General features: G+C 35.5%; 1 protein-coding gene across 1 annotated transcript; it reads right to left on the bottom strand.

The window, feature by feature from the left end:
• Nucleotides 1-970: 970 nt before the first annotated feature.
• LOC139144903 (NADPH oxidoreductase A-like) lies at nucleotides 971-12,973 on the bottom strand. The gene is made up of 12 exons (XM_070715730.1): nucleotides 12,434-12,973; nucleotides 11,251-11,392; nucleotides 10,634-10,760; nucleotides 9,992-10,136; nucleotides 9,169-9,373; nucleotides 8,218-8,437; nucleotides 7,662-7,798; nucleotides 6,706-6,870; nucleotides 5,886-6,120; nucleotides 3,232-3,315; nucleotides 1,965-2,086; nucleotides 971-1,738 (listed from the first exon to the last, which is right to left on the bottom strand). Exons 3-12 carry the CDS (start codon nucleotides 10,662-10,664, stop codon nucleotides 1,571-1,573), a joined length of 1,512 nt encoding a protein of 503 aa, XP_070571831.1. The 5' UTR covers nucleotides 10,665-10,760; nucleotides 11,251-11,392; nucleotides 12,434-12,973; the 3' UTR covers nucleotides 971-1,570.
• Between the last annotated feature and the right edge of the window lie 36 nt (nucleotides 12,974-13,009).

Genomic DNA, 13,009 nt, shown 5'->3' with positions numbered 1-13,009 from the left:
TGACCCGTGTCTTGCCCAGGGAATTGTAATTTACCATCACAGCATGGTGAGTTCAAGACTTGAGCATGGGCTCAGGCATGTCTGAGATATCTGTGTGGACGAATGGACGGACGGAGCCCAGTCTACAAGTCCCCTGGACTTTGTGGGACTAAAAATAGATTTGCTTCTTGTAATGGCATGGATCACATTGAGGTTGTTACATGTTATATGAGTTCTTCATTCCGGCATAGTGTTCAATGAAATCCTTGGCATACAAGTATTTCCATGTATAAAAGACTCAACACACAACCCCAACAACTCGCCATATCATATCACTAAAATTACAGACTTTGTGAGGATAGCTGCCTTTCGTTTATACGCTTTAAAATGCTAAATCAGAAAAAAAGGCATTTTACAGACGGTCACAATTCTAACTTTCCAAAATATAGCATTATATATATTGAAGTAGAAAAGAAAACTATATAGCCACAGAACCTGTTCCACGTGTCAGGAAACAGAAATTAAATACTTTTTTGTCGTCCTTAGGTCTGATTTTGTAAATAAAAATTGACAGGTGAAAGTGGTAATAGAATACAGTAATTTTACTGTAAGGTATTCCAAAGATCAGGCAAGTGCATTCGACCACTTTGCATGACCTAAGCTACTGGGACTTGTATCAATAGTAAACCGTGATCACACCCTTCTGATGATACAAACTGATGTACCTCTGCCAACCCTTGCTGAAACAAGCTTGGCATCAGATGATGATGGTCATGTATAAGCTGGCATTCACAACTATTGTATGCAGTAAACCACTTCCTATCCAATCTATGGGCCAATCTGTTTTTCCAGGGGAGTTTTCAATGCTGCCAATCACTTTATAACTTCACCACCATTTGACAAACTTGAACTGCGGATATAGCATGAAAGGACTGGAGTGCTGTAAATCCTCTTCTCTGCTCTGAACAGTTAGTATATGAACAAACATATGTACTGGATTGAAATAAATGATTTATTGCATCATGATATTTGAACATCATCTGTATTATCAGCCTTGGAGAACAAACAGATTGTTGTCCATTGTTACTGCTTTGTAACTCTTTTGTCGGCTGGCATCTTCCTAAAAAACTTTGTTCAGAAGCTTTCACCTTCATTTTTCTAACCTATATGGCATTATTTCATTCATGTTTATTCAGACTATAGTGGTTTACTTCAACAATGTACACGAGCTATGTCAGATAAATTTTGTAGAAGTCATCCATTTTACTGTAGAGATTTCACAGCCAAGGTTTCATAAAATAGGTATGTTATGAAAACTTTTGAAATAATTTATTTATATTGTGCTCATTGCTCTACACCGCCCTTTGAAAAACTAAATTCAAAATACGTTGCATTGTACCGTACATGTATACATGTTTACATTTGTGGTTACTGAAGATGTCCAGTAATTTGATCCACAACAAGTATAAAATACACACCTGGTTACAGAATTACTTTGTAAAATATTAACTTTGAATGTCCACAAAATGGAGATTTTGAACCGGCAGCTGCATGTACATATTTATTTCACTTGAACTTTATGTTGGATGGGTCATGTGACCCATACATCTTTTTGGTATCTCTGGTTTTCCTCCAGGAAGGTTAGATATTTGACTGCCTCTGATTGGTCCATATGTAATTGACAGATGTCAATCAAAGCTCTGTGCACATCATGTGCCATGTGTTTGGCATCTCCACAAACATACAGACAAGCTCCGGCCTATAATAAATTTATTGAAAGAGTAACAAAGTTGTTAATGAAAATATTTTAAAAATAAAAAGTATGTTTATACAGTTGGTGATTAGGTGTAGCCACTGTTTATATATCACACTACAATAACACTTCTCTGTCTCTGTTTGCCTATCAGTCTGTGTCTCTAACTGTCTATATGTCGATTTGTCTGTCTAAATCCAGGAATGGTAATTTTTTCCCCTGAATAATTTACCTGTAAATAACTCCATATAATCTGTGCATCTTCCCTGAGTACATCTTGGACATAGACTTTGTAATTCTGGTCTCGTGAAAATGCAGTTCTCAAAATGAGATGTCCCTGAGCAGCCCATGCCTCTGCATGAAGGGAAAAAAAAAGACAGAAATAGTGATGAGAGGCTTTTCATTCCTGTAAATTCAAAAACTGCGTCTCCCAGGGTCAAAGGTTAGACTCCAACTTCATAGCAATTTTAATGATTTTCAATCTTAAAATAGTGAGCACTATGATTTGTTTTAGAAATGATTTTTTGGCTACTCTAATCAATTCTGCATTCTCATGAGTAATTAGGCAATTATGTTTAGTAGTTACTCCCAGTCCGTCTAGGTACTGTGAGTTACCAAAGAATCCTATGATTGGTCTATACAATGACTGTCCACAGGTTCTATGCATCTGGTGAAAATTAAATTACCAAACATGAACAAAACAACACAGCTGTCATATTGATGTGAACTCACTCACGCCTGGATGTGAATTGATAATGGTAACCTGGCAACTGATACAGCTCTACTGTACATTTTTTGTGGTTTTTGTGATTTTTTCGCAGAAAGTAATGAAAAAAATTATGTATCTGTTAACAGTAATTATATAGGAACATACATCCATTAAGAAAATAAAACAAATACACCCATAGGACAATTGACCAAATATCTTATATAGACAAATGTCATCATTATTTGAACTAATCTAAATGAGGTAATCTCTGTGAACCTAAAAAGGTGTTTTAAAACTTTTGGACTTTTTTTGATTTCTTTACTGAACATGTTTGATAAAAAAATTACAAAAGATATTTAAAACAATTTAGATTTATAAATATTATTCAAATTTGAACAAATTTATGGAATCGCATTGAAAGGATGCAAAGCAACCAGACTTGTGACATCAGACGCCAATGAACAGTCACATATATGAGAAAATCAATGTCAATGAAGGAAATACACCAAAATTTTCTCATCTTGTGTGCTATTTCAGACTGCAAAATCTACTCTAGAGGGCGCTCTTTGTCCTTGACTTCACAAATTTATCACAGCCGATTTAGGAGGCAAGATATGGGCCTGGGATATGGGTCAGCAGACACTGTGTTACCATCATAACAAGATTTTGAAAGTGCCATTGTATACTGAGGCAGGCACTCACTTTGCCATACATGCATATATGATTTGGTATTTTTGTTTGTGATGTAAAATTGACTGTGATTGGTCAGTGAAATGGTAGCATCACTTACCTAGTTCATTTGCATATAGGAAATCCTTATGTTCATGTCTGCAGCCAAAGTACAGTAAATTGGCACCAGTGGCATTTGAATGAACTGGAGGAAAGAAAGAACATTCAGGAGTGTAACCAATAATGTGATGACAAGTTATTCACCAGATATGAACTGTAAATGCTCACGTGTTTCATTATATATTGCAGTTATGTATAAATTTGAACATTTGCCACATGTTTGCAACTTCATTGAAAGTATTATGATCAACATAATAAACAATATTCACCACAGATTAACTCTATAGGTCATTAAGTATTAAAATATGTAATTAACTGAAATAAAAATAATTAATTTCTTTGACTGCTATAATTGTATCACCACTTATATAGCAAGAGTAATTGCCTTTGGTCAAGTCCTTCAAACTAAATATTCCAAACTTTGAAAGCTCATTAGATATGCAAACTATTAATTAGCTGACATGAAAACTTAAGTGCGAAATGACTTCCAATATTGGTATAACCTGGTATAATCATCAATGTCATAGCATGTTATGCCAACTTTGATCAAATAAATCCAAGAATATATCCCTAATTAGGAACATTAATTAAATTCACACATTAGGAATTGGCTGAAGCAAAAATGCTTAATGCCTTTCAATAATGTTAGTTTACATAATAGTATCTTTAATGTACATAGCAAGTTTCATCAATTTTGGTCATGTAAATTTAAATATATATCCCTAATTTCAAAAATTCATTAGGAGCTGGATGAAGTAAAAATGCTTAGGGGCCGTCGATAATAAAAGCTGACGCACGACAAACGTAATTCTTTCGTTTAGGGGGGGGAGGGGGTAAAAGCTCATTTCGTTTTGTGTGCGTCAAAATCGCATAAGGATTTTCATTTATTGTTTTCGAAGTGCGACTTTGCAGCGAGAACGCAATACTACCTTCGCGTTCATCGAGAACTGAATGACCACAAAATACGGAGACAGAAAAGACAACGAAAAGACATAAATGTGAAATAAAAAATTGTCTTCTTTTTCAACGTGAAACACGTACGTGAAACATTTTCCTACGTGCGAAACAAATTAAAATGTTCTGTGTCTTAAAAAGTGAAACGCGTAAAGTGGAGGTTTATTAATTAATGTGCACTTCCGGTATTTTTGCATGGGCGTGCGGGATCGGAGAGGTGCGGGTGGGTTTGTCTGAAACGGCATCATAAATAATACGAAATTGATTTCGCATAAGAACTTTCGTTTTGAGGGGGGGAGGGGGTTTCAAGTAAAATGAAGGAATTCTTGTGCGTCAGCTTTTATCATCGACGGCCCCTTAATGACTTTCAATAATGTCGTATCGTAGCATCTTTAATGTACATAGCAAGTTTTGTCAACTTTTGTTCAGTCAATACAGATAAATATCCCTGATTATGAAAGTTCATTAAATATGCAAATAAGGAATTGGCTAAAGTTCAAATGCTTAATGATTTTCAATAATGTTCTATCATAGTATCTTTAATGTACATAGCCAGTTTCATCAACTTTGGTCTCATTAATTCAATTAAATACCCCTAATTAGGAAAGTTCATAAAATATGCAAATTAGGAATTGGCTGATGTAAAAATGCTGAATGACATTTAATAATGTTCTATCATAGTATCTTTAATGTACATGGCAAGTTTCATCAATTTTGGTCATGCGACTTCAAATAGATATCCTTAATGTCAAAAATTCATTAAATATGCAAATTACGATTTGCATGAAGTAAAAATGCTTAATGACTTTCAATAAGGTTAAATCATAGTATCTTCAATATGCATACCAAGTTTCGTCAATTTTGATCGAGTAAATTCAGATATATACTCCTAATTAGGAAATTTCATTAAACATGCAAATTAGTAATTATCTTTCACGTCACCCCTTAATATCTTTCAAAACTGATATATCTTGGTGTGATCAACATTTGTAGCGAATCTCATCAAATTGTGTGCTGTCGTTGTCAATATATATCAGTTTTTTCTAAAATCATTAATTATGCATATGAGCAAAAGTAAGCAAGCCACATTCACCAAAAACTAATCAGTTCTTGCCATTTGCAAACTGAATCTATGTACCAGATTTGATTCTGATCTGATGAGCCGTTTTTGAGATATTGAGTACACAGACAGACAGATGGACAGACAGACAGACAGACAGACAGACACACAGACAGACAGACATCGCTGCGACATATGCCCACGTGTGTCAACACGTGAGCAAAATATGAGAATCTAGACTTATCTTGCTACCATACCACAAACTGACAGTGAATTCAAGCTCCATCTACTGTTACTGTTCAGGTTGTTGATGTCTGTCAATTTTGTTTGTAGAACATAGATTCTCTTGTTCTACTCCAATGCCTATAGTATTCAACTTTTCAACACAGCCTATACATGTGCATACAGTATGTACAATGTCATTGTTGACAACAGAATTTCTGAATGGATTAGAATTCATTTTTTTGCATATCACATACAGAATATTACAAATAAAAACATAACCTTATTTTCAAGAGCAAAACTACTGAAAATTCTAACAAAACTATAGCCATTGTCCTTTAGTCGTATCTTCTATATGTCATTCTACAGGCATGCCTACAGCCCAGTAATATGAATTATGTTTTTTAAATGTTTAATACCTCTCTCCTGAATGAAAGCCCTGAAGGGAGCTATGCCTGTTCCAGGGCCAATCATGATGATTGGCAACTGCTTGTTACTAGGCAATCTGAAGTCAGGGTTCTGGCTAATGAAGACAGGACATGTCTGCTCGATGGACAGTCTGTCCTCCAAGAATGTTGTAGTCACTCCAGTCCGTTGCCTGCCCAGGGTTTTGTATCTGACCACTGCCGCGGTCACACATGCAATGTTGCTGTCCTGGAGGTTGATGCAACATAACATAAAAGATGAAGAAATACTTTGACTCAGAATTCATTGAAAAGTCTTACATGTCCAAAAAGGGTACTAGGTGTTCACCGTAACATTACACAGGTAAATAGCAACACCATGACAGCCACCTAGCTTTACACACTTCTAGAAGGCATAGAAACATTTGAGAAATTTATGGCATAGTCTTCATTTACATGTTCAGGAAAAGATCAGTTTGACTTCATGTATCCTCATGTTTGGCAAAATAATTCTTCAGCTCACATGTTTTAGATTGTTTCAACATGGTAAACTACATGCTGATGCGGGATAAATATTTGTCATTTACCAGAAATACTGATATATTAATTATGCTGAAGTATTACAACTTTTACAAATATGGTTGGGACAAACAGGGTGTGCATTTACATGTAAACACTACTGTGTTACAGTATTACTGCGTAGACAAAAGGACATCATGGTACCTCATGAACATGCATATATCATACTGGACCAAGTACTTCTAAAGCTGAAAGCACTAAAAAGTCTGAGAAAAAAGCAATCGATCATGTGATCTGAGAACTAAAAATTTTTTACCACAACAGGTGATGACGATATTGAGTAGTATCTTGGTTGTAATCCTCTCAAGTTTTCCAGAACTTTGTGAATCTTCAATGTACTATCGCCGCCCATCTCAAGCAGTACATCAGCAACTTCACGTTCTTCTAGATACTTGTGAAGTTTCGCATTTTTCTTAGACAGCTGGGAAAGACACAGAAAGCGGACACATAGACAAAATCACAACCTGTATGATTCCTGTTGAGCAGCAATCACACAGAATGCAAAATCAGAGAAACGTAAAGGATGTTATGGATTTTTGGGATGTTTGTTCTCCATAGGGACTACCATTATCTCCCATAGGGACTACCATTATCTCCCATAGGGACTACCATTATCTCCCATAGGGACTACCATTATCTCCCATAGGGACTACCATTATCTCCCATAGGGACTACCATTATCTCCCATAGGGACTACCATTATCTCCCATAGGGACTATCATTATCTCAGTCAACTCTGTTAACTTTTCAATGAACATGTGAGATCAAGTTTACCTTGCACAAGTTGCATTAGACTTGATTAACCCTTTGAGCGCTAAAATCAAATTCTGACGCCTTCATCATATGTACACCAGTCAATTTTTTCCTAATTTTTGCTAGAATTTTGCTGAAAATCTGTAGCCAGTGTAATGTGATGTCCATTCGGTCCAAAATTATGAAAAAAATTACATAAAAATTCATAAAATTGGTACAATGTTGCACCAAAATTTTTGGCGGGAAAAATTACAGCGCTCAAAGGGTTAAATAGTTCTCCAATGCCCATCAAAGGTCTAGATTTTATACTTACTTTGAATTGGAATTTTCACATTGTTGGAGATATCAGGGAGAAGAGTCATTCATCATACTAAATCCCTGTTAATATTTCTAGAAAACAGCTCCACATTTATACATTCTTAGCAATGAATTAGGAAGTACACTGAGGTAACAACTTACTCCATCTCTGAGAAGGTCCATTCCAATTTTTTTCTTAATTGTATCACTTGCTCCTTCCTGGAGTGCCTGGACCAGCTCTGGTTTCACATGTTTTAAATCATAGTATTTCATTAAAGCCACGAGGAGTGTCAAACCCACTGTTAATATGAGAGAGAGAGAGAGAGAGAGAGAGAGAGAGAGAGAGAGAGAGAGAGGGAGAGAGGTGTAAATCTTAAAACAAAGTAAGTTGAAATGAATCCACTGATATTTATTTTGATGTTGACGATTTGTAAAATTATATGAAGCAATTGAGAATGCAGTGATATGGTCAAAACCCCACAACAAGTGATGTAACACCATACAGATTTATTGTAAAGATTATCTTAAATTACAAGTAATTAACTGTAAAATACTGAAACCTGTGATACTGACTAAAACACAGGACAAGGAAAGTATCCTGTATTGATTGAATACCGTAATAAAACTGACAAATATACATTCAATAGATTCAGAAGTAAAGTTTCACAAAAAATAGCATGGAAAATACTGTCTTATTCCACTTCAACTACCCACTGACCTGCTTTTGGAAGATAAGCCCATGAAGGAACATCCACAACTTCCTCTCCTGTGCAATGCAATACTTCCAACAGGTACTGAACTTCTGTTGGGTTATTCTGTGGGTAGATGCCCAGCGCATCTCCCGCAGTGAACGACAGACCACTGCCCTCTAGGTTGAACTCACAGTGTATCGTTTGTTTATCGTCTGCTGATGTCATTTTTGTCAGGTTTCTCTTTACCTTAAAAATTGTGGGAAAATTATTCAAAGACGTGAATTTCTTGTAAGCAAGACCATGGTCACTCCACATAACTGTACATAAGTAGACTACAGGCAAAATTCTTGTTTTCTTTAGATAATATTTTCGAAGCATCTACGGTGAATAAATGGAACCATAATGTACTGATGACAACAAACATTGATGAAAATAAATGCAAAACAGCTGGAAGACTACTCAAATCTGACAAAAAGAAGAAAACTGAATAAATATGTTTTGTTACAGGAGAAAGTACAAAGAGACAGTACTAAGGTTTTCATCTAGAGAAAGAAAAACTTTTTTGAAGCAGCTATTTTCTATTAATCTTGCTGTTGGATCCATAGACTCATACAAAATAGTAAGCAAATAATATATTTGGGGAATAAACTTAGCAGTGTGTCTGGTCACATGTCCATTCAATCAATGGAAAGATCACCGATCATAAAGAATGTCTCTTTGAGCTGCAATGTCTTGAGAGTTGATGGCTGCATCTCACCTGCTACAATTTATATTTTTGTATCAATTATAACTGCATCAAAATAGAAAATCATAATTTATTGAGAAAAAAGGGAAAAAACTGAAGCAAAAACATTATCATTTTATAAATATATAACATAAATCTAAAGTGCTTTGAAATATTACTTAGGATGATAAAGCTATTGAGATAAAGCTAACAATGAAGCTATTGATAAAAACGTACATAAATCTTAACTCACAATCATTTTTGCCATGAAAGGCCTGTTTCTGTCATGTTGATCATTATTTCTGGGTAACCTTGGCGACAAATAATCAATTCTTGTCTCTATGGCAACAGTTGCCAAGGCAGCTATGACTTTCTCTATCCAATCACTGATGACTGACCAGTCCTCCATGTCAACATCTGACCTTTGAACTATTGGGCTGGCTCCAAGATATTCTAATCTAGGGGCATAGAATCAATGAAATGACGGGTGAGATTCATGTCTTCATAGCTTACTCAGAAGTTTCCGCCATTCAAGCTGAATATTTCATACATTGGAAAAAGTTACCCTTGAAACAGAATAAAATAGAAACTCAGCAATTGTCAATTTTTTCAATTAACAGCCTTGCACTTTCTCAGAAAATATTAAACAATAATAAATGAGGAGAATTGGAAAAGGTTTCTAAATGTTAACCAACAATCGATTCAATTAAATTTGAACTCCTACACTGGCCAACATTGTGAATTTTCGACTGAATATAGTTACAAATGATCAAGTATTGTTGGCAATATCTATGACAGAAATTGTTCTTCCTGCTTAATTCATCCCCGAACAGAATCGCATGATTTTATGTAAGTTTCCATGGTAACCACTGTAACACTCTACAATTTGCCACAAATTACAGCTCTTTGTGAGTTAATTTTGTCTTCTGAAATAATGATGCAATTACCCTGAAACAATGCTGAGACTCTTAACGTAAAGCAGCGATTACTACGGTAACACAACAGCTCCAATATCAGCCACTTTGAAGGAAATACTTTATTATTTTCTATGTTTTTTGAGTAAGTTCTTCACATACCTCTGATCTACAATCCTGCCAGTTCGACAGAAGTGGGGGTAATTTGAGTCTCCAAGAGCCAAAACAGAAAACTTCAAGTTGAACAATTTGAGTGTGGTCCTGGCAAGACTGTCATACCAGGCTCTGGCATCAGTCGGTGGCACTCCTAGATGGTAAGATGTGATGACATGTAATTAACACACTGTACTGTATGAAGACCAAGTACAAATTTTGTGAGTTCCCACAGCTTATAAATTACATCATCAAAGTGTGAGGCAGATGTAATGCAGAATAGTGTCTAAAACCTGGAGATTCTTGATGTTGTTTGAAAATTTGTGGATGTTAATATTGAAAAGCAAACCGGATCACTTGCTTGTTACACTTTGTAACATTGCAGTTTACAGTGACATCACTTTATCTTTAAAAAAGCCCTAAGGAATACTAACATGTTTAGCTGACTGGGTATTCTATTCTTATGCATTTTCATCTTCTTCAAATGAGGATTTAAGAAATTATAATGAAAAGATCTTTACGGTATTGATGACAGTGAGGATAAAATTTTAAAAGTTACAAATTTACTAATCTTCCATTAACAAACACAGGTTATCCATCAGACAGCAAAAACCAACACCACATGAAGTCATGGCAACTTCATTTACTCACCATCACCACTGGTTGATATGACAATGAACATGACCTCTTCTTGTTCAAAGTCAACGACCTCATGGTCTTTTGCATTAACAAGCTGACTTGTAAAGAAGCCTCATTGGTTGTTGAATATTCTTCTATTCTGTGGGGAACCAAGCAAGATTAATGAAAAATTCTTGAATGTTGTTTGTGAATTATTTTTACCTATCAGCCCCAAAAGCAGGCAGTGAGTGCATATTAAAATCTCTATCTTGGAGGAATACTTGTATATCTATCATTATTTGACGTGACAATTTCAGACTTTTTAATAATCAGGTAAAAAAGTAATAAAAACCATATCTTTTTCATGATGAGCAGGAGATAATTGTATATCCATTTTGTAAGCTATGGTTTGTTAGTTTATTTTGCAACAGACAGTTTAACACAGATTTTCATTGGTAAGCACATGATGGCTGGGTTTTGGCTGTATTCATTTAAAGGTGAATGTCATTGCAAAACACTAGCTACTTGGTAGAGCACAAACAGAATTTTTGTTTAAACAAAATTTTATAATGTACCAACATGAAAACATCAAGAAAAATCGTGCTACTGGAGATGGACAAATATCATGAGCTATGTAAGAAGGCTCTCACCTATCAAAAAGCCTTTTTGAGACTTCTTCAGCAAATCCATATTCTGTCCCACACAGTATCAGAAGCTGTCTACCAGCATTACTGTATAACTTCTTGTATTTGTCTCCTAACACATTGTCTCTTCCAGCCCCAGAGGTCTCATCTGAGTTCAATTATTGTAACATGTTATTTTGTGATAAAATCTGCACTTGTCTTGATGACAGAGATCAAACTAAACACTACGCACTAAAGCCACAATACTTCAATGGTTGTACAGGTAAGTGCAAGTTTTTTGGTCACAAATCAATGACTGTCCCGCTGAGACAGAACTTTAGAAAAATTGTCTCATATTTTGCAATGTTACAAGTTGTCAAAAGAAAGAAAAGATATTCCGTATGTTTTTATTAACAATTCTTTTCAATGAAAGTCAAAAGGTCATACTATGGAGATCAAGCAAAGAATGGCATGCATTGAGAATTTAAATCTTTGTGAATGTATGTAACTTCCTTCTGAAATAAGAGTGTGTATGGAGAGCTTAGATGTCAGGAATGAGATGAAGATAGTTTCAGGATTCACAACATATAACCACCTAGCTTTACACCAATGCACTCCAATTTTCTTGAGAGATACTCCTGTAACCTCCAGTTGCAAAGAGGAAGACAGGAAAAGGGTATGCCACTGACCAAAAATATTCAAAAGCATGCAAAGTATTAACATAGCTATCAAAGTACATCTTTTACTCTGAGACTGTGCAATGGTGACTGGAATATTGGCCAGAGAAAAAGCAAAATTATGTATATATACTTCAACTATGACAGATAACTTTGGTTGCCTGAAAGAGCTACAAATAATGCAAATGCTTGTATGATGTTTTAAATGGGTCATGTGGGAGTAAACTTTGTATCCATGGAAGACTTTATTTGCAAACAAGCTCCAAAAGTAGAGGCGGGTTATATCAATAGCAAAACAGTGATCTGTTTCATCTTGCATGTCAAGCTCATCCATCTATTCCAAAGTGGTGGAAAACGAAAAAAAAAACAAAAAAACAAAACAAAACCACACTTACACAAAAACCCTACATTATAGTTTAGATAAATAAAATAAATAAATAAATAAATAAATAAATAAATAGATAAATAAATAAATAAAGCAAGAAAAGTGGACATTATATGTAAGCATGTAGATTCTACAAATAATTCTTTACCTGTTGTCAAATCAATGAAGGCATCAATGGTGTTGTTACTGTATGCACTGCTGATGACTGAATCAGCGTCAGTATGATGTACACACACAGACCTGATAAAGCCAGTGTTATAAGCCAGAAGACAACCATCTGGCCTGAAAGTTTCAGTACAGTCTGAGTTCAATGAACTTTATGGCGACCGGCCTGTACGAGGTTTTGACGTTTACCAAGGGGTGGCCAACTGCAACCAAGATCGGGTTGATCAGCTAGTCACGAGCACCATGGTCGGACAGCTTTGATGGGGTAACGAACAAACGTACTGTGACAGATATGACTTGAGAAGTATTGAAGTAGACGTGATCAAAACTAGGTTACTCTTCCCTCATATTGTCGTCAGTTGCACACCAAACTGGTAAAATGTCATTTCTATTTATGGAATGTGCAATTGTGGAACATAATTTGGGGAAATTTTTCAAAGGAAATCGTGGGTAGTAACTTCACCATATATTTGCAGGATCCTTTCATCAACGTCACCATCGCCGGGTCAGTGAACATTTCTCTGATCCGGACTTTGACCATCAAAGGGCGGGATGGGGG

This window comes from Ptychodera flava, chromosome 12 (assembly GCF_041260155.1).
Source record: "Ptychodera flava strain L36383 chromosome 12, AS_Pfla_20210202, whole genome shotgun sequence".
In the NCBI taxonomy this organism is placed as follows: domain Eukaryota; kingdom Metazoa; phylum Hemichordata; class Enteropneusta; family Ptychoderidae; genus Ptychodera; species Ptychodera flava.
The sequence above is the reverse complement of the archived record's forward strand: the minus strand, read 5'-3'. Positions and strand labels throughout refer to the sequence as shown.

Excerpts from the sequence above, each read along its gene's own strand:
- LOC139144903 (XM_070715730.1), bottom strand. The coding sequence starts at position 10,664 with ATGTTCATTGTCATATCAACCAGTGGTGATG. Across the intron at positions 10,137-10,633 it reads CATATCAACCAGTGGTGATG|GAGTGCCACCGACTGATGCC; the intron begins GTGAGTAAATGA and ends CTTACCATCTAG. Across the intron at positions 6,871-7,661 it reads TGGACCTTCTCAGAGATGGA|CTGTCTAAGAAAAATGCGAA; the intron begins GTAAGTTGTTAC and ends TGTCTTTCCCAG.